General features: G+C 31.5%; 1 protein-coding gene across 3 annotated transcripts; it reads right to left on the bottom strand.

Moving 5' to 3' along the window:
• Nucleotides 1–953: 953 nt before the first annotated feature.
• Nucleotides 954–21,387, bottom strand: LOC111058392 (sodium-coupled monocarboxylate transporter 1). Of its 3 annotated transcripts, none has more exons than XM_039442866.1 (14): nt 21,174–21,387; nt 17,873–18,097; nt 16,767–16,926; nt 15,780–15,845; nt 15,331–15,382; nt 15,159–15,226; nt 12,887–13,041; nt 12,273–12,413; nt 11,643–11,751; nt 10,416–10,525; nt 9,477–9,657; nt 8,219–8,305; nt 6,828–6,979; nt 954–2,427 (listed from the first exon to the last, which is right to left on the bottom strand). In XM_039442866.1, coding segments are annotated over exons 1-14 (1,803 nt in total). In that variant the 5' UTR covers nt 21,176–21,387; the 3' UTR covers nt 954–2,132. The 3 variants fall into 3 exon arrangements, with proteins under 3 accessions (XP_039298800.1, XP_039298806.1, XP_039298813.1); XM_039442872.1 differs by having other exon boundaries at nt 21,184–21,387; XM_039442879.1 differs by lacking the exon at nt 21,174–21,387 and having other exon boundaries at nt 16,767–16,895; nt 17,873–18,007.
• Nucleotides 21,388–23,281: the final 1,894 nt, after the last annotated feature.

Here is a 23,281-nt window from a genome sequence, read left to right as displayed (position 1 = left end):
AACAGACTTAAGCTTCTAGTTCAACTTAGCCTACCAACAGCTACAGATTAAGGAACAATGGACTTTTGAAAAACTAGTTATTTTCCTACCAGTCGATTAGGGAATGAATCATGAGTTCAATGGAATAATTCTCGATGGAGTGGTATTCAATATACTTTTTCCTTCAAGGAAACTAGAGAAATATACAACAAACGCAACATAATCTCTCACTGACAAGGACGACCAGTATAGATAAAGATTCAGTGTACTATAGATGGAGTTTGAACCAAAAAGTCACAAGTAGAAGTGGGAAAAACCATAATAGCATAAATTGGAATGATTCATATGGTTGGTTGGAGATTGAAAATTAGATAAATATTCGCATTAAATATGAGAAAGTGAATGACAAAGTCTGGATGAAATAGAACAATATAACAGTGATTACAGTGTGAATCCTTCTCCGAAGCTTCAGTAACATAACAAGAACTATCTTCTGATTTTGTGGTCCGATACTAGAGTCTGCTATCACATTGCTGCCTTACAGACATCTAGGAACTCTTCACCCAGTCACAATAGTAAAAATGTTCTTTCCTTCACCAGTTGTTTCTGTGGGAGTGATAGCTCACAGTTACAACAAATTAGAGTCATACTTGGAATCTACAAAATTCCATAGTAGTATATTTTATTAAATATACTTCCTTATGAAAGTTCTCAACTATCTCAATCCAACAAAATATTACTGAAAAACCCGAGCACATGAGAATCCGATCCAATGTAATGAATGACTCCTCATCATCGGTTGTTAATAGGAAACTAAACAAGAAATAATAATATTATCAACTGCTGTGTTCGAATCCCGTCGTTGGCATGGACGTTTGATCACCTCACCAAATCACTAACGCGCACTCTCCATCACCCAAGCACACATGCAAAGATTTGGTTCAAGAACAATGAGTGGAAGGAGAACATATTAATTACATGAATAATATTGACTCAATTTATTCATTCTATTTCTATTTTAATTAGAAGTACATAAATGTATAAAAGTGACCTACCATGATAGTCATTATTTTAATGATGGTTGTAAAGCTCCCAAAACGACATTATGTGTATAGTTATCAATAGCCTACTATGTTGAAAATAATGTATCACTGCATTTCAAATTTCACGTTCAACAGAGTTTTGATGAATAAATATCAAAGTAGCCATATGACACAATGCCGTATACAAAAGTGACAATTGTCTTTTTCTCATTAGGGTTACTTTTGAATATAAATAAAAATATAAATCTGAGTAGGCTACCCTTTTTAAATTATTCCGTCACGACATGTTTCGGCTACTAATGCCATTATCAAGTGATAGGGAAAAAAATAATTTTTTGTTTTAATTTATTTTCCTATCACTTTTGATAATGGCATTTAGTAGCCGAAGCATGCCGTGACGAAATAATTCAAAAAGGGTACTCAGATTTATATTTTTATTTATATTTACAATAGTGACAATAGGCTATTACTAATAAATCTATTTCCAAAACTTCTAGAAACAAATTATCTATTTATGATCCTAGTATTGTTCAAGTTCTAGTACAAAGAGTGTGGAATACCTTAGGAGAATACCGTACGTGTGTGAATACCTACATCAGATCCTGTATTATTTCATGTCGATGTTATATCGTCTGGCTTTTAGTACTATATACGTGTGACGCAGAACGTCACATCACAGCTAGGACAACACACCTGTAGTTATGAATTTAAATGAATTTTGTACGTGATGAAACTAAAAATATAGCTGTATGAAATTATCACATTTCTGTGGACTTGGTGAACTTAAAGCGTGTGTAGGAATCAATATTCAGTAATTTTGCATCAGTACACCATAGGTGACATTTGTAATCATTGGCATAGTCAGAGTCAGAGATATTACATTGCTAATTGGTGGAGACCCTACAAAGACAAACGAAAAAGAATAATCTCGTATCACAATCCAGATACTTCTAATACTGTAGTAAACTTTCTATACTAATATTATTATAGGTACTTACTTATCAGGTTAATTTTTACATTTATGAAAATTACGACAACTGCCCATGATTTTATCAGAGAAGTAGAAATAATTTAAGTATTCACTATCAGCCTGACTGGAGATGAGATAGATCATGAAGACGCCGTTGTTGATTGGTAGGGTGATCCTGTATTGATTGTTGCTCTGCATTTTGTCTGCTCCTCACATAACAGCAGTTGATTCACTTTACTGTCTTTATCTGAACTATGAATTTTATCACAATACATGAGATTCGGAGCAGCAAAGTGTTCACTGTTGGTTGGAAACAAGCACTCACTTATCACGCTAACTACAAACCCGACGATGAGTGTTGTGCTCAGGGCAATTAGGCAGTACCACAAGTACGAGATCCTGTACAACACCATTGCATCTTCACTGTTGCCGGCACTGAAAAAATTGAAAAGATCATGAACAAATCTTATGACGATTACAAAAAACATTATAGAATAGAATGAATTTGTTATTAGATTACGTGGATAAGTTTGACCAGTAATATTCACTCTACTACCACTTTACCACGTCGTTAGCAGAAAACAGAATAGTACAAAAGGTACAGAACAAGATGATGAACAAGTTATAAACAAATGAATTAAATAAAAGCTAGTGACTCTACCAAAGTGGCTACAAAAACTATCACAAAATAATAAACTTAAATTGCAAAAATATAATTCATGGAATTGACTACCGTATTGAATTCAGTTAAGTATCAGAATCAATGACATTCTTGTCTATCCTTGATTTGATTATAGAAGGTGAGTTGAAAAGGAATGACAGAAAAAAACAAGAATAATTTTTAAAAATAATAGACCTACAAAAATCCAGTGATTGGAATAGTAGCCATAAAATAATATAATGTAAAAATTTAGGGGTTTTTCGATTTGATTTTTTTGTTTTCTCCGATTAACTTCGAAGCAAGTAGTTTTAAAGAACAATGTGACGAATAATATTATTGTAGCCACATTCATTGCGAATCCATTGATGTATATTGTTATGTATTTGCGATTCAAGTTGACGCTGTGGAAGGGGAAACAGCCGACGCGGCTGACTCCCTTCACCATAGTAAACAGAATAATACTGCTGTCTACATTGCATCTCATTTACAGTATGTTGCTCGAAACAATCAATTTTGTCTATTGTTTTGACATGCGCTGTATATAGATTTTCACTTTTCAATACTCTTAAAAAATATTACAATTTTCATGATTTAAACATGCTCATGATAAAAATCAGGATTTCGTTGTTTTCTCACAGAATTTATTATATTAATTTGAAGTGTGCCTTCTCCATACGAGTCAGAGGTAACACAATTTGATAACTCTAGTTTCAGATATTGATGTTTTTCAACGAAGTTTCATGATATATTATGTGTCCGACTCCTTCTCATCCTTATTTTGTGAAAAATGAAGATTCAAAATTATTTTCGTAGCTTTTCTTGTGTTTTAACTTGTTTCATCACTCTTTATAATTTAAACACTTGATAATGGAATGAATATCATCAGATCACGTGAACAAAAAAATTTTCAAGCTGAAAGTAGATTAATTTGTTGCACATTCGGTTCAAATATTAACAAATGTTACCAAATATTATCACATATAGTGAGAACGAATTATTCTGAAGCTTACTATTCTCACTGAACATGAAGAGGCAATACCAAGCCAGAATCGCAGTTCCGTTCAAATCATTATTATCAGAGCTTTCAAATTGATGCTATGTAACTATGGATGTTATCCCCATCTCACAATTTCCCTATTTATCCTTATCCTGATTCAGAATAAAGTAGTTGATCTCTATAATCACAAAAATCAATGTACAGTACCTATAATAAATAGTAAAAATAACAAAATTTCTAGTAATAATGCAACTTTTTCTAGGTATGAATTTCAAGGCTCATAAAATGACTTTTTCTCAATCACAGGCAGAAATTCCAATGATTATCATAATAGTAATTTAATGAAAACTGTTTATATTGTACATTGTTCGACGTAAGATAAGCTACATCTTTAAGGTAACCAACTTATTTAGGATTATCATGTTTATGAATGAAAGCGAGACTGTGATAGAAGATTGGTCAAACTGAAATATAAACATTATAGACAATCCATATTTCTGATCAACTATAATTATAAATGATAGTATCAAGCCGTAATGAATTGAGCAACTGAATTTCAAAGTTACTATCCACTGTTCAAATCGCACTGTGATTTCCTTTTACTTCCAAATGGATTGAATTGCCTCACTCTTCAACGTAACAATTATTGAAAAAAAACCAGTGGAATGTGAAAGTCATCCAAATAGCATTTGAATTTCAATTTTCAGATCATGAAATTCATAGAAAACTAATTCTTGAGAGAATAGTGATGAATTGCAAACAGTGCAAGTAACATTGATACAAAGCGATACAATGAAAGTCAACATCGATTAATTTAATATTGGACTTATCAAATTAATATTACCGGTATTTATAAAGCTTATGAAATGTAAAACCAACATTTTTAATTTTCTCTACTGGAGCAAAACATCGATAGAAAATAAAGAAGAGCCAATCATAAGTACAATATACTTGTGTACTAGAATTCACTTGAACTAACTCATCACTTCAACCCTTCAATGATCACAATGAACTAGAATGGTATAAAAACCATTATACCATAAAACCATTAAAACCATTAAAAACCATAGAATTGATAATCAGGTACATTTTTCAAATTGCTTCACCCAACTAAATCTGTGAATGCTAAGTCATAAGAAATCATGTTCGATAGATTCAATTTGAATGCTTCAGATAGAAAATGATCTATTCTTTTGGTGCCCTAATCAAAATCTATTTCAATCAACATTAATCGACATAAAGAAAAGCTTCTGCCAACCTTGTATAGTGAATGACAAGATGCGAGTGGAGGTGAAACATCGATATGTTAAAAAAAATAATAGAAGATGATGAATCGTCTTTCAATTAATCTTATACGGTAGGGTACTTTGTGGTTAAATGTGAAACACTTTCATGATTTTCCTACCTTATATGCATGCTTACTCTTCCTTAATTTGTATGTTTGCATGGCTTTCATCTTTAGAATCTACTGAATTTTCATATTGGACTGTCTAAATAATCTAAATTCAACTAGTAAGAACGGAAGATAATCTACTTTACAGAGAGAATCATAGAAAGTTTCGACTCAACAAGCCCAATGTATAATTTTTTTATGCCTCAGCCGTCATATATATTTGGCTCAACTGAAGGTATATTATCAACCTGGCCTGAAGAATATTAACTGTAGAAAACAGCAAACACTGCACGCTATGATTTTTCAGGAAATTGCCACTGTTCACACTATTATAATCTATGATTTATCTCGGTTTTTGACATAACTTATGATAAATTTTAGCATAGAATTATGATTATACACACATATTTTAAATATGTATTATATTATGTAATAGTATGAATATTTTATCGATTGCAAACAATATCTTTGTCTGTCATAGAATTCATGATTTAGCAGATCTATAACAACAAAATGATTTTAGTGAATTTAGAGAATTAAAATGTGAAAAATTAGTTTCATCGCATATCAAAACAATAGAAAAAATTGATTGTCTCGAGCGCCATAGTGTGAATAAGATGCAACTTAGAAAGCAGTAGGCCTACTACTGTTTTTTACTGTTTACTATGGTGAAGAGAATCAGCCACGCCATACCGCGTCGACTGTTTCCCCTTCCACAGCGTCAAATCGAATCGCAAATACATAACAATATACATCAATGGATTTGCAATGAGAGTGGCTACATTAATTATTTGGCTCATTTTTCTTTAGAACTACTTGTTTCGAGGTTAATCGGAGAAAACAAAAAATCAAATCACAAACCCCCTCAATTTTACATATATATTATTTTATCAAGAAAACTGTTAATTTTATTGAAAAAATGAATATAACTAATATTGTAGTTCATAATGTAAAAAATCGAATGGCATATAATAGAACTGTTCCGATCAATGGTTACAGAGATAATTGATTTCCCGAGTTTACCCGCATTTTTCATGTTTTAGGGGGTTGGGGCGGAAAGCTCCAAGGGGATTTTCTGGGACTTTTGGGAGAATGACCCTCTGGGAGGGTTCTATCGATGGTGGGAAATTCAGCTTTTATTTAATTTTCGGATCGAAACTGCTTTTTTGGACCTTCATTGACTGGGCTAATTCAGTTAAGTATCAGAATCAATGACATTCTTGTCTATCCTTGATTTGATTATAGAAGGAGAGTTGAAAAGGAATGACAGAAAAAAACAAGAATAATTTTTAAAAATAATAGACCTACAAAAATCCAGTGATTGTAATAGTAACCATAAAATAAAGCAAGGATGACTATTAAACGAATTATTATTGCCGAATTATGCCGAATATTTTTTGTTGAAGATAATACAGAGGAGACCTCCATCATTGCATTTTCGCATATCGATATATCAATGTGCTGGGAAGAATATTTTATTAGGAGGCTATATGATGTACATGAGAATGATACATTGAATAAGTGGAGAGATGAGAATATCACTCATCAATTGAATTAGGCTAGCTGTTCAATATGAAATTGAAGTATAATATACAATATGGACCTATACTTTATTATAATATAATTATGATATACTGTAATATTAAATCAAATCGAATCAAGTTTTATTCAATGATATCACTTACATGACAAATTCCATTATACAAATGATATTACAGATCATTGGATACAATACTGTTTGATACTTTAAATTTAAATCTATTATGTTTTATCGTGAAGCTTACTCTTTGAATAGTGAGGTGATGTTGGCAGAACACTGTGCGGTTGATGCTGGAAGTCTTGGATTGACATTCTGGCCCATTCTCTCTGAATAGAGGGCGCCTATGTTCAGCCATACCAGTAAGCTTATGCTGGAAACAAGTCCCACTGTGCCTCCCTGCACAAATAAGAAAACCGTCATCGTCTAATATATTAATTTTTAGATTTTTAAACTTCAGTAAATACCGTAGGCTAGCAGTTATCAGTTAAGATTTGATAGCATTTAAGCATTTGAATGGATTATTATTTAAAGAGCAGCAAGATATGGCTCATGATAATAATTATCGACTTAGGTCTACAGGGAAGGGATAAATTTTTTTCTGAAATGATGTATATAGTGATATATATGTTTTTGGTGGAGAGTCCCTTACGATAATGTCCTTACGCGTATAATATTTCAGCCGGAACCACCTATTCAGATATTAAACCTGTAGTATTAAACTTGCTAATCAACTAAATAAATGATAAACTTAATTTATTCAATGTGCGGTGATATTAAGTGCAATATTTGACTATAATAAAATAATAATAATATCGAGTGACCTGGCTGGCTCAGGTCTGGTGTCAGAGTTTTCAGGTCGCAACTGATCAATTTCAGGGCCTCTGACATGACCTAACGACTGCTTTTTAGGCAGCCGGGACCGACGACTTAACGTGTCCATCCGAAACACGGGAGTGGCCCGAGATAAATATCTTGCCCGGGCCGGGATTTGAACCCGGGCCTCTGAATCATATAATTAACTATAATTTGGTGTTTTAATCATTCTAAATTCGAATTTTTCAGCTTATATATATATTTTGGGACAGAGATTGAACTTTAACTTTCCACAGTAAGAGCATAACCTATTTATTTTTTTTGGACTTGTTATTATATAATATATAATTATTATTAAACGAAAATCCAAATTAAATGCTGTAATTCACCCCGAAGACTTCTGCTAGGTACTGCAAATATTGACAACAGGGTGAACAGAGAGATATGGAAATTTGATGAGCGCTACTATTCAAAAATTACTTGTCAGCTAATTAATTAGCATTTGAATAATATTGCAATATCACAGTAATTTTCATACATATATATTATATATAAAAATTTGGAACAGAATAGTTTTGGGCTTTTGCCTGTTTTTCCTGATCATATTCATATGATTTGTAATTGTATTAAAAAATAAATAAATGAAATAAAAACTTTTGGTCATAGCTGGGAATGAACCAGGGAGGCCTACCTCAAGGAGTTAATAATATTTATGCTATCAGTTCGTACCTCAATATTAGTAGGCCTACATTAATAGTTAGAGTAGGCATAATGATTGTCTGAAGTGAATCTGTAATAATGCCATATAATATTGATACTTACCACAGAATTTGCTCGTTTCACAAACATCCCGAGAAGGAAAAGTCCAAAAATTGAACCAGCAAAAACTCCCGAAAGTGATATAGCCACCTACAAAAAATAGTTAAGTTTTGATTAGATAGATGAATTTTTTTTTAAATAATTTTCAAAAGGAATAGTAGGCTGCAGCACTATAGCGTAAAAACTATAAATTTTTCTTATTATATTTTTAAAATGTCAATCCTTATAAATAAATAAGGCGTAGAACTTGAGAACTATAAATAGCTTAATATAGTTTAAAATTATATTTAACAAATAAAAACGGAATTACTATAGCCCAGCGTTATGATAACTGAGGATAGACAAGTATTTTATAGGAATTTGCAAATCTATATTACAGAAATAAACAAAATATTATAAGAGAGGAATATTTTATAGTCCTATTATAGAAATTGGCGGAATACCAGTTAAAAAATAAAATCAATGTGCGCCAGTTAGTCTGAGTCGGGCAGTATAGAATTCGCAGTTTTCTCTTAAATGCTTTCACTAATACTCGTACTAGGTTACACGCACTAAACAAAATAATAATTCCAAGACAATTTATTTTGAGAATAACGCTTGTTCAAGTATAGGGATTTTATATTGAAAGAGTACGGTACCGTACGGTACCTACCGTATCGTTTTTTTCTTTAGAGCTACTTTTAAATATAAATAAAAATATAAATCTAAGTACCCTTTTTTAGAATTATTTAATCACGACATGTTCCGGCCTTGTTAATTCGGCCAAGTCTTGATAATGGCATTATACAGCCGAAACTTGTTGTGATTAAATAATTCTAAAAAGGGTTCTTAGATTTATATTCTACCGTATCGTATACAGTACATAATTGTGTATGAAACACCACAATGAAATATAGGTCGACGATATTTTCAAGAAAAATTGTCTCACATTCAACTATCATTGAATGAAACTTCTCTATAACACTGCAACAATTTCAACCTACAAATTGTGAAGTGCTGTTTTAGATCATACAAGTCTTTGAATAGCGCACGCTAATTCACTCGGTATTTTAGTACGGTACGGCTGTTTTGATATCTATGGAGAGCTTCATATAGATTTTCATCTAATAAAATAGAAAGAATTGCAAAAAATAATTCATCTGTAGATGAATCTTGCTTGTGAAATAACTAGCCATCAGCCATCAGCAGATCATGAGGATGGTTTTTGTAATGAATTTAAAACAAATCCATCGAAATGTAAAATTGAATGAGTTCTACTCACTGGAACAAGTCCACCCATGTATGGTACGAGGAAGACCATCATATAGGAGAGAACGCCAAACAGCAGAGCGATCCCTTTGACTGTGAATCCCGCCTGCCTGTCTGTCAGCTTATCTTTGAACAAATGCTGCATTTCGATGAACCATATTGCTGCCAATGAGTTCACTCCAGTGGAGAGCGTGCTGAAATTCAATCACAATAATAAATTATTTACAGCATTTGAAAGTGAGGTATACTGAACAATAATTCTAATACTTCCAAATTCAAATTATTCGGTTATTGAAAGGTTGAGGTCAATCCTCATCAAAAATCGGGATTGAATTCCAGTATATCCTCCAAATTGTTAGAATGAAATGATGAAATTCATCCCATGAGTTACATTATTGGTACTCTGCATACCTACCAGACGAAATATTATGATTACTGTAAATCTCAAAAATCTAGATAATTCTAGATACTAATTCTTTCTTCCTTACTTTTCTAATATCTAGATAGTGTCAATTCTATACCCAACTTCCATCATGACATTGTCTCATGGCAATACCATATCCAATAGATAGAATAATACCACAAATTATTCATCACATTTCTAGTAACGTATCGTATTCCATTGATGGTTGTTGCTAAAACAATACACAAATTCTCCAAGTTTACTCCTATTAACTTCGATAGGTAGTAATTTTTTACTTTAACTGGTTTACCGCATTCAGTATTGCGTTCATCTTAATGTTGTTCAGATTTTGAAACACACAATACGAATCAATATAATCCTTTGAATCACCAAAGTTAAATTTTTGTCCGAATTTTTCTAATACCGACAGTTTTGACCGGTTCAATGATAAATTTTTTATTATAAAGTTTTCCTTCAAAAGATAATACATCTTGAGTTTCAATATTCAATCCCAACAAAGTTTAGTTATTTTTGACACAATTCACTGACCTTAAACCAGCACTGAATATTCCAGCAATGAATAGGCCGGGAATACCAGGATAATCTTTAAGAGTTTCCATGACGTATAGTGGAAAGAGCTGATCTGGAGTTTTAACAGCCTGGAAAATTGCAAAAACAACATAATATCACATACACTTGATATAAGTTGTGATCAAATGTATTCTAATCAGAGAAAGGATGGTTTTTGAAAGAAAATCATTTACATAATACATATAAGTTCGTTCAATTCCATGGTAGCTTCAACTGATACGGCATTTGATATCACAAAATGTTAAATAACATTATTCTACCGGTATGTTGTACGATAATATTCATTCATTATTACTGTAACAGTAAGTGACATTGAAAAATAAACTTTGTGATATACTAAAAGGAGTGAACTGTGTGAACTATTTATTTGTATTTTCAGGGCAGAGGTTTCCATCAAAGAGGCTGTATTAAAGGAAATAATCCTTCAATTCAATCATAAATCATATAAATATTGAATAATATATACATTTAAGAAATAAAAAACTAGTATATTCAATTTCTTCAACTCAGATAGCACCAACATGGTTTTATAAATTGAAATTAGCTTACTAGTGAATCTGAAATATTATAAAGTTAATTGGTTGAATTTGAAATTGATTGGTCTATCAACCTGAAGAAAACTATTTATTCGTATTGCAATGAAATATTGAAATAATTATAAATAGATGGATTTGCAACTTTTGAAAAGTTAATGAAATTTCGCACTCAGAAGCTACCCTATAGTGAGCGGTTTTGCAGCTTTGATGTACCGTATAGGTACTATATAATTGATTACCACGATAAAGGAATAAATGGATATCCTTCAATGGGTGATCTCCCTGTTATATACATTGTATTGATGTTTTAGAAACATTCATGTCTCATTTTCTAGTTCTATTTATTTTATTTTTCTTTATCAACGAAGATAAGAAAAATATATATTTCAAAAATTGGGTTGGGCCTAGAATACGCGGAGTACCGGTATTTATGGAAATAGAGAAATTTAGACTACGACGAAAATACAAAAAAAAATTCTTCTCAATAAAATTTCTATAGTAAAATTTCAGTTACGGAACCATTCATAACAAAACAATGTTATAGCTGGTCATTTGAAATTCTCAGAATAAGAGTTCAATTTTTCTTATCATTTACAAGAATGTTGAATATTGGAATATTAGAATTCCATACATGAAAGCATTGACTTACACCTGTCAGCAGAGGATCACAATAACAATATTTGGCAAAAATTAGCATTCCGGTGTACACAGTCAAGACTACCACAATCGTCCAACCGAAGCAGTTCACCCACAGCATTCTGGAACAAAAAAAAAACTACAATTAAATTTTTAATTCAAAATTAGATTGATTTCGTGATTAGAGTAATCACGGTTTGAAAAATGTTTGAGTCGCATTAGTGGTATCTATTGAAGGCTAAATGTAATAGTGGAGCTGCATTTTAACTTGAACAAATTTATTTTTCTGAGAAATTTCTTGTTCATTATTCAACTTGATGCCCAAGTATCCACAACCAATATCCTAGAATGGGATCAACTTAATAGTACTGTAGTTATTAGACCTCGTAAATCCACATCATCATACGTAACACAATGTTTATAGTTCATACTTCCATGTGGTTGTTCATTTTCACTTGCAGTGTTATTTTTTACTCAAGATAATCCACAATATTTAACGCATCAGATTGTATGGCAAACGCAGTTGGGAATGTAGCCTCTAGATTTTTGTAAGTTCGGCTTATATCAAATATCACTTTTTTGCTATGGAAACTAAACTATAGGCCATAGATGATTGGTACAAATTTCACTTTCAATGCGGTACCTCTTAGCTTGCTCGTTGGATTTCACAGTAAAGTATCTCTGCACTTGAAGTTGATTTCCTCCATAAAACGCCATATGAAGGAATCCAGAACCAATAAGTGACGAGAATGCTGTATATCTCTCTGTTGGATCCAAATGGAAACTGAAACACATAATTCGATCTGAATAATGTAGCCTTATGGGCTGTAGGCTAGAATCATGGTCTCTATTCTCTGTGATCTTATTCAATCATCAATACACGTTTAAGCTTCACAATGCCTTGATCATCTTCTGCTTATAATTTGCATTGTCATTTGTTATACAGTTCTTTATAAAGTACCCACCTATACTATATATAATATATAAATTATTATTATTTATAGTAGAGTGATGGTACTTTCATTATCGAATAGGTTGCAACTAAATCATCAGAGATTTAAAAAGTCTTATAATACTTGCTGGTATGTCTATCTATAATCTGAAAAATACCTAAAGAACAAACATAAATGAACCAGCAATATCATCAAAATCGAAACTATAAATTGCTTCAACAATTAATTCATTGATAGTTAGAAATGAATGAAATCTTTTCATATGAGAGTAGAGAATGTAATATCTTCAACAGAATAGTCTTACTTGAAAAAGTCCGTCCTATTGAAAACAGTGTTCCTTTGCCAGATGACGCCGACTCCTCCTATATCCAAAGTACCCTTTATCAAAATAATAACCATGGCTGCATAGAGCACTAATACTTGGAATGTATCTGTCCACACTACAGCTTTCATTCCTCCCTGTAGAGCATAGCACACAATCATGATAAATATCAATTTTTAAATAACTATAAAAATTTCAATTTTATCTACAATACAAATATTTCAATATTAGTATGAATCTTTTAATTTTGTAAGAAGAAATCTTGCAATTTTATAATTACAAGGAAACATTTGAAAATAATTTATCATTATAAAACAACACATAAGCTAACCGAAAAATAACCTATATATTATTATTTTTATTAAAAAATGAATTAATCTATTATTTATTCTGTAAAGTTTGTTTTATTTGTATTAAAGAAAAGACTCTATAGAGATTCATTAGACTTTGAAAAGAATCTCTAGCTTTAGACTTTAGAGTCTTTAGACTTTGAAGAGATCTCATCCAGATTGGTTTTAATTCATTAAAATAACAAAGATAGCTTGAAAAAAGTACCAAAGGATGAAAGTTCGTGTTTACCACAATTATGTTTGAGTTAAATACAGTAATTTACAATAGAAGAGATTAAAAGACCTTCCTGATTATGCAACTGAGGGTGAATGTATATTATACGCAGATGATACTACATTCAATTATTATTTAACGAAAATCCTAAATCTGATACTACATTCTGATAAATGATAAAGATCCAGGAAAGCTTGGCCAGGAAACAGCGCTCATTGTTAATAAAGCTGAGTATTGGTTTAGTGTTAATAGGTTGATCGTTAATAGCAACAAAACAGAGTCCTTACTGTTTAGCTTAAAATCTGCTAGAGAGAACAAGAATGTGAAATTTTTAGGCATACACCTGAATTCTAAGCTGAGCTGGGATGCTCATACAATGAACCTCTGTAAACGTTTATCTAGAGTGACATATTTACTTGGCAAGTTGAAATATTTTACCAGCTTTGATTTGGTCATCAATGCCTATTATGCATTTTTCCATGTTCATTTGTTATATGGAATTCTGATCTGGGGTAATGCTCCTGGTGCTAAAGATGTATTACTGTGGCAAAAGAAGGCTCTGAGAAGAATGATTGGCATCCCATCCACTGAGTCTTGTAGGGATCATTTTGTAAGACTAGGAATACTCACTGTACCGTGTCTATTCATTCTTAATTGTTTGCTTTTTGCTAAAGGTAATCTCGATAAATTGATGCAAAGAAGCGATATTCATAGTCACATCACAAGAAATAGGTATCAGCTGCAGGTAACGCAGGCTAGATTGACTAAGACTCAAATGAACTTTGATTATATGAGTATAAAATTATTTAATAAGTTACCATTAGATGCTAGAAATGTTAGTTTTAGAAAATTTAAAACTATAATGTACAAGTTCCTGAAATCCAAACCACTATATTCACTTCAAGTATGGAATGATTTGAGTATAGAGAGCCTTTCTTTTTTATGATTTATTCCACTGTTTAAATATATTCATAGGCTATATCTATTCATGTATCATTTATGTATAGAACTCATTTTTTGTTGAAGTTTATTGTGATATGTGTTCCGACTCCATATTGACTTCTGTGAAACGCTTAATTTTGTATTTGTCTGTGTGACTGTTGTATGTTTTATGTTTCCTGATGACTATGTCTATTGCACTATGTGTTTAATGACAATACAGAATTCTATTCTGTTATATCGTCATGGTTCGTTATAGAAGAGGTTTACTATATTATAGAATTCTCCAGAACAAATTAATAAGTGTTGATAATCTTTTGTTTAATTCATTCTAAGTTAGAAACATTGTAATCATCATAATAATGATTTTTGGGGAGTTCTGGGAGGAAGTGCACTTGAGGACATCACTCATTTTCATTAGAATTGGAAAATTGAATCACAATAGATGATTGAAGAATAAAGAGCATCATTTATTTATTATCATTCATTTATTCATACATTGATAGATACAATATCATTCTCAACTATGAATGATTGGGAAAGGGACAACAGGCTTGAAGCCCAAAAATATTCCTCTCCCAAATATGGATAGAAATTGTCCAAAAATAGGTCTAATATTATTCTATATTATCCAAGAGTATCCAATATTAGGTCTACCTAAAGAACTAATAAAAATGATAAAATTATCAATTTTAAGACCAGATAGCATCAATTGGGTTTGAATTATTGCTAAGTCCTGATAGGTACTTACTAGTGTAGTGTAGAATATGCAGACCACATACATAATGGTTACTATGCGCATAGTGTTGAAGCCTGTAACTGAAAAAATGATATTCTGGTGAAGAAATTCAAGAAGGAGCCATAAAAGTTTTGAAGAAGAACAATAATGATTCACTTGAATTTGGGTCAAATCATATTCTTACCTTGATGCATAGCGAGGGCAGGAGCATACAGCACTAGTGCCAAGTATAATACCTGAAATAAAAATTTAATTTCAAGGATTAACATGATCGAACGTACTACGAGTCGTTCAAAAAATATTATAAATTCGATAAAATAGGTAGATGCAACAAAGCGTTTTTATATTAGTTAATGATCTCATAAAACTAGGTAGGCATATTACTGAGCCTTATTACAATTACGGTAGTGCCACACTGGTTCTAATCAGTAGTATTTAAAATCACATTAAATGCATTATTGAATTGATACAGTTCACAAAATATAAATATTGAGAAAATTTCATTGATTGAAAGTTCTCATGTGACTTGAAATAACTTGAAATAGGTACCTGGAAAAATATAAATTTATAAATTTTGATCGGATCATCCATGTAGGAGGGGATTCAATAAATGATGTAAAAGAAGAATCTTACCATCTGAATACTGAAGAGAAAAGATGTTAGAAATTGAAGCTTTCTATTGAACCGGTCTCCAAAATACTAAAAATAAAACAACAATGAATATATAGAATCCAACTCATACGGTATTCAATATAATATTATATAGGCTACGGTAATGTTACACAACACATTTCATTGAAACAAATAATGATACATGCCATTCTCTTGGAAATTCATTACACACTAAGTTACAGGAATCCACTGAGCTACAAATAAATTTTTTATCACAATTCTGATATCAAAAAAGAGGGTTTTCTCTTGTTCTTTGAGCCAAAAGTGAAAATTGAATGTTTCACTTCTAAAATCATATAAGCTTTGATATTGTTTCTTCAAAAATTTATAATATTTTCACATTATATTGATTCAGGAAAATTTTTGATAAAAAAGTGGTTCGGCTCAAGCCGAATGTGAGATAACTCAGCCTAAAAGGATAAGAGTTTCTAAATTTGTAATCCAATTTTACAGGTTTTTATCTTGAACCGTGCATGACACTTGATACTATTTGTATACCAAATCCCACTTGTTTAATTAAACTAGTGTCATATACTTGAGTCATTGTGATCAGCTTCTAGAGAAATTACTTCTAGAACTCACTCAGGTGCTTCTGATTTTCCCACAAAATGTAGGCTACACAGTTACTGGACTATTGTGAGAAACACAAAAGCATGAACACGGAATAAATTATGTGTTAACTTTCATATCAATGACTAGGCAAGATATTATTTATTTAAAAATTGATTATTTTTAAAATACCGTACTTCAAAATGTAACTATATAGAAGCAAACGGTATACTTCTTCAAACTCACTCAAAATTTCAGAATTAGTAGACCGATTCCATCAAAAATTATAATTACCGTATTATTATACAGTATTTGCAAGACATGTGAATACAAATAATCTATTCAAGACGATAGAAAATTTGAACAATTCAAGCGGATTGTGAGATGAATTGTATTTACCTGATATGCAGAGGTGTAGTTCTTGTCTCTGAAAAAGGGAACCATCACATTTCCGACAATTGGAACTATGATGAGGCTCGACAGTCCAAATAACCAGAGTTGCGGTCCATAGAGATACACTTCAGCTGGCTGTCCCATTAGTGTTATAGACGACAGAAAACTGATAGAGTGATGTGAAAATTACAAAAATCGTAGATTATGACATGCCAAAAATACAATTGTACATTAGTATAGGATTGACGATTGAAATAATGTCTAAACCCACTGGTATTTCTTGATCAACATAATGACAATGAATTTGTGTATTAAGAAATAAATCTATATAGGTCTAATATCGGATTTCGAATGTACCTATTGGAGTATTTTCTAGAGGTGTTTTAATAACTAATACCAATTTTTCTGTAAATATTAAAATGATACAGAGAAGCACAGATAGAAAAGGGCGAAATGATAGGCTAATTTATTATAAAACAACGTACACAAAATTGAGAAAAATACAATTTGGAAGTTTAATGGGAGGAGCATATAGAAAGACATTCTTACAATCAAATATTCTAAAGAGAAACATCCCATCCTTAATTACTTCAAATCCTTTGAAAGAATGCCATTTTCGGACTAAATGTTTGCATACTTGAACTGGAAGCACATGGAATTTGAATAAAGGTAAGATTTCTTGGCTTTCAAAATCATCGCGGTTTTACATTCTGTGAGTTTTCTATTTGAATTTGTAAAAAAAGAATGTACCATAATATGTGTCACATGAGGACACTATCAATATATTATAACAATCATTGACTTTATCAATTTTGAGATCATGGATAATAATAATGTTAACAGACGTTTCCAGGAATACATAGCGTTATGTTCAAATGGTCGTGAAGGAAATGTCCTCCAGGAATTCAGTTTTTCTTGAGTACCTAAACTTAATCACAATTTTCTTCAGGGTTTTTTATAATTGAATGTTATATCAGAAATGTTCTTATTTTATTAGTGTTATTTTCAGTTTCTCTGCGCTACACTTAATTGTTTCACATTGTTGAAATAATTCAAATTGTTTTTGGAAGTTGGATAATTCGTGAATTTGGAGTGATCAATAGATTTGTTACCTTGCTAGCATGGATAGAGCCACAGGCAATGTGGACATCTCACCATTGGCGGTCAAAAATTCTCCAACTGCGTTATTTTTCGCCTTGGGTTTATTCTTCTTGAAGTTGAAAATATCGCAGCCATGGTAGAAGCCGATGACAGCCGACACAAGAAGCATGGAGGCAAACACTGTGTAGTCCATCACTCCGAACGTGTGCGAACCATCTGCTCTGAACTCAGACATCCTAGACAGCATTTTCCAAAATATTAAGTACGCTACAACATAGAACTATTTATTTAACTGTGTTAGCAAGTGAAAGCATGCAAATGACGTAAAGTACATTATATCATATTGAAAGATTATTGAATAGCACGATACCAAAAAATTATAAACGCTTAAACTTATTACATTCATACGTTTATCCATAGCCGTCTTATAAACAATTCCTAAGAACGATTTTAGCCAAGTACGAGTAAGATTTTGTTTGAGAAATGATTACTAAACGAAATTCGCTTACCAACTTTTGGTAAACAAATTTAATTTTCCAACCAGATACTATACAATAATTCTCAATGTTTCCTGTTTACCTTATTGGTTAAACGTTGAACGTTATTGTTATGGTTTTAAGAATCGTTTATAGATACATCTTTCATCATTCAACGAGTATTAACTTTTATTAATACTGCTTAACTAGTTTATTCTTTTTCATTAATAATTTGAATTATTCCCTGTATAATTATCATTATTTTTATTCTATTGTCTATGAATAAATGAAACGAAATAAAATCTAGTGTAAATTTGATTCATTGGCAAACTCATTTCATCTAATCTGAATTATGAACGAAAATTGATTTGGAAGACGATCTTTTTCAGTAATTATTATTTTTAATTCTGGAGAAAGTTTATGACCTTCTAAATTATAAATATCCAATAAGAATAGTTTTTAATTTTCAGTTATGAATAGATTGTGATAATGAAATATAAAAACTTTTAGCCTCCTGCTATTTAATCTATTCCATCGATGATTCCTGAGAGTCCCTTTTTTCAAACTCTTGATAAATTAAATATAGTGAGACGTCTCTGTAAACTTGCAATGGAACGGCTCTGTTATCTGAGAGTGAATCTTGTAAAAATAGGACTATAATGATTCAATACTGAAATTCTTCGAAATCTTTAAGCATACTGTAATTCCTAGATAAAATATTATAATTATAAGTTAATTTTCTGATTAAATAGAGAACAAAATTACCACATATCATTGAATCAAACAATCAATTGATTTACTCTCTGATTCAGCAGAATAATTAATCGAAGAACGCAATCCAAAAATGTTGAATTTTATTATCAATTTCCATTTTTGTAAATTACAACGCCATAAAAGTTTTGTTTTCAATTACGCAATTTTCTTCCTCCTCACTAAAAAATAAATAATCAATTCAAGAATCTGCCGCTATCATCAAAAATGTTTTCAACATAAAATTATCATCAAATTATCCTATATTAAATGAAAAAAAATCTTTATGAGGCGGAGTTAGGGCTTTCAAGTCCTCTCTACCACTCAACCTCATGGAGGTTGGAGTCAAGGAAAGTGCATTTCATAAGGTGGAGAAAAGTTTCAATGGATATTTTTTATTTGCCAATTACACATAACATGCAGTAATTAAACATGAACGCACAGCGAAAGTCTTCCGAGAAGAAAGTGGCATTATCAAGTACTGGTAGTATATAGTAGCTTTTTTCGTTCAATTAGGCTACAGTTAGAAAATTAATGGCATACACCTCATATTTATCTAGTAGAGGATCTTATAAAATCTCTTCTGAATACGGTAATTCATTTTCATAATTTTTTAAAAGTTATATTAGTTTTAATTATTTTGAAAAGTCTTTCAAATCCCACATCAACTCTCAATCACTAATCTTTCTCAAATACTAATCATATTAGTTGAACGCAAATTCTTGTAAAGTTTGAATTGATTCAATCAATAGGTACTGTATCAAATTATGGCTTTGTGTATTCCCATTGTGATGAAACAAAGGACTCAAAGCTTCTATCCTATACTTAATACTGGGACATGGCAGAGGACCACCCTAATTTCAGCTTGCTGATTACTTCTACGGTTTTTGGTTTTATTTTATTTTTCATTCAACCCAATAAAACTATTATTGCTTCCTTTGTAGTTTACATTCCAATCTTTTCAATTCAGACTTTCATAATATCAATGTTTGTTATTGCTCAGAGAATAAAGTTTCAGAAGGATAACCAACAACGAATAAAGTTTTCATTCATTGAAGTAATTTATTTTTATGAACTTTCATTCCAAATTGTAACAATAAAAGTTTTCATTAGTGCAGCCCTATTTACTTAATGGGAAGTTTTCATTGAAATTTGATACTGATTAATTCAATACCTATTTGATTAACATTAGGTAGCCTATTTGAAAATATAAACTTACATGTTTCAATATTATCACTTAGGATCAACTTTAATTGACTTATCAATGCAGGCCTACACAAGTACGGTACCGGTTGTGATAATTATAATTATTTATTCAATCTGTTATGGTAATTTCAAATTATTTCACTGTGATTCGAACCAATATTAATAACTGATAGATAGGCCCTATCACTTTTATTCCAGTTAATCTCATTTTATTCTATTTTTCTCAACACATGGGCTATCATGTCTTTTCTATCTCATTTTACTACAAGTTATCATCATCATCATCATCCCCTCATCGTCGACCACATAAAAGCCTAAGGATTCCAGATCAAGAATCTCAGAAATTCAAAAACTAATATTTTTGAAAATATAAAAAATTATTTGAAAATATCGCGTGTTCTTATTTCATTGAAAAATAAGATTTTATCGAAAAGTAATAAGTAAAAATGTCTACTAGAATTATTTTTATTGAACATTAATTGAATTCTTGCGAAGATTATTATTGTTTCATCCTATTATAATTTCATACGATCAAGGCTTTATTAGGAATAATGATTCAGTCAAATTATTTTCATCAACAACTGTCCTCTTCATTCAATATTCATATAGTAGGAGGATTTCGACTATTTGTTTACTTTGTTTACCAATCAAGTAATTCGACACTTGAAAATTGAATAGTTGTTGAAAAATATCACATAAAAACAGAAGGCTTCTAGCTTACTCGATTAAAAATAATTCACTAAATATGTATTATGTCAATCAAGTCTCGATTTACAAAATTCTATATTATTCCAGTTAATATTGCAGAGTTGATCAAGAACAAGTCCCATTGCTCTACATATTATCATCGACAATTGGCATGACTGGTGGTGTCACTCACATGCACCTACCTGTCTCCGATGTCCTGTCAAGGCCAAGGTTGAGAGGAGAAACGCGGTTGCGTGGCTGGAGATCGGAGATCGGACCAACACTGAACACTGGCCGCCGTCCGCCGATACAAAATCAATTAGCCGGCATGAATTGCAACTCCTCCCTCTCACTCCCCCAACTAGCTGATGCTCTTTCGCGCACTCGGATCAGCAACAGGCTTCATCCATAACAAAGCGCATTTATATATCGCACACGCCGCCATTGTCTGGAGGGGGAAACTCGCGACCTTCACAGGAAAATCAAAACTGTGAACAGAAACTTTTCCAACCTCGGGTCTCTAAACTGTCATCCCGAAGATGCCCGAATTTCTTCATTCTCCAAACTCAGGTAAGTGATCATTGTTCGAGTCAACCAAATCCCTAGCATCCTTCTCTAAACTTCTCTACACAAATTTTCAAACTCCTTCTCAAATAATGGTTAGTAGATGTTTCTATAACTTCACAACTAGCATACATCTTCTCAAAATATCCACATAAATCGAATGATGTTCCTGGACATTCGATCAATAAACCATTTACTGCATGAGAAACTTTACAGAATCATGACGTCACACTACATCATCATATCCAATTCTCCCCCTGGCTTCAATAATACTCTATGTACTTCAGGCTTATATACCATCAACATCTCTGGAAAATTACAGAGGGATGTTATATTGTGTACTGAATAAAAAAAGTTTTGCTAATGCTGAGGTAAGATGAGTCAGAGCCTACCATCCTAAAAACAAGATTCCACTGTTTCCTGTGGTATTTTGACTACCTACAAAGTCCCACTCCCCATTTTCTATCAATCTTGATTTTATGATAACAGTAAGTAAGAATGCATCAGATATTTCAGTTCAAGTCACTTTCATCTGCATGAAAAGAAAACATTCTAGTTCACAATTTGTGAGAGTTCAAGGCATGCTAATCCAATTCCCATTTATAAGTCATCAAATAAAGTAGATTGATGGATAGTATATAGTAGGCCTATCTAAAACTTAATAGTATAATAGGCCTATAGTAGTCATAAAATAATTGAATTGATTGATTGATAAATTGTAATTTTTATATTTCCATCAAAATGTAGAATTCCAACTTTTACCATTCTCCTGCCTGCGCCGATACATCTTACTAGAGATGACTGTGATATCAGTCAACTAATCCACATGATTATGTAAAAGTTGATTTTAGTTAAGTCAAATTACGAATTAAAAATGCAGGAAGAATGAGATTGTGACTCCAGAGCTTGTTTAAAAAAGAATAGCAGTAAATATAGTAATAGGGATAAAGGCTATTGAAGAAGACTAGATAAATCTATCTGGTGCTGAAATAATATATTCAAACAGGAGAAGACTTTACAGTGAGGAGTTTGTCTTGAATTTAGTAGTAGCCTATATTATGGCGTGACAACAGAGATTTATAATTGTGATCTCTTCACTTGTTATATAGATTATCTACCGTTATATATAGCCTATATAAAAAGTGATATTAGAGTTAGTAACGACAGATAGAAAAGTTCATAGTCGAGAAAATATTTTCAGCATTATGGCAAAGAATTATTCTCAATTAATGTCAGTTTTTACAGCCAACTCAATCCTATTCTAGCCTATCTATTCCAATCCTAGAATAATTGAATAAATATTATATTAGTATAATAATCATTAATATTTTATTAATAATTTGAGTCTCCTAATTATTTGTCATTCTAGTGGAAAACATTTTCAGAATCTTCAAAATTATGTAATTATTTACTACTTAGGACTAGTATGTAGGGCAGAACTCAAGCTGGTAAATATGACTTAGATTTTGTGTAGAGAAGGTGAGAGTTTACAAATAAAAATTCCTTTACAGTTAAGAGGCATTATTAATAATCCTATAATTTTTATTCTGATAAAGTATAGTGATCTATTTAGTAGTTAAATAAGCCTATTTAATACAGACAGAAGCCTATTATGGATTTCATGAAAATGGTAAAAATGAAGTTTTTGCCGGACAAACAAACAAGTTATGCAAAGACAATTACAATTCAATGAATGATCGCATGATATGCTCTAGTGATTTCACCACAATAATTTCT

This window comes from Nilaparvata lugens, chromosome 1 (assembly GCF_014356525.2).
Source record: "Nilaparvata lugens isolate BPH chromosome 1, ASM1435652v1, whole genome shotgun sequence".
Lineage (NCBI taxonomy): Eukaryota > Metazoa > Arthropoda > Insecta > Hemiptera > Delphacidae > Nilaparvata > Nilaparvata lugens.
The sequence above is the reverse complement of the archived record's forward strand: the minus strand, read 5'-3'. Positions and strand labels throughout refer to the sequence as shown.

Excerpts from the sequence above, each read along its gene's own strand:
- LOC111058392 (XM_039442866.1), bottom strand. Across the intron at positions 13,042-15,158 it reads GCATATTCTACACTACACTA|GGAGGAATGAAAGCTGTAGT; the intron begins GTAAGTACCTAT and ends TATGCTCTACAG. Across the intron at positions 8,306-9,476 it reads ACATGGGTGGACTTGTTCCA|GTGGCTATATCACTTTCGGG; the intron begins GTGAGTAGAACT and ends TATTTTTTGTAG.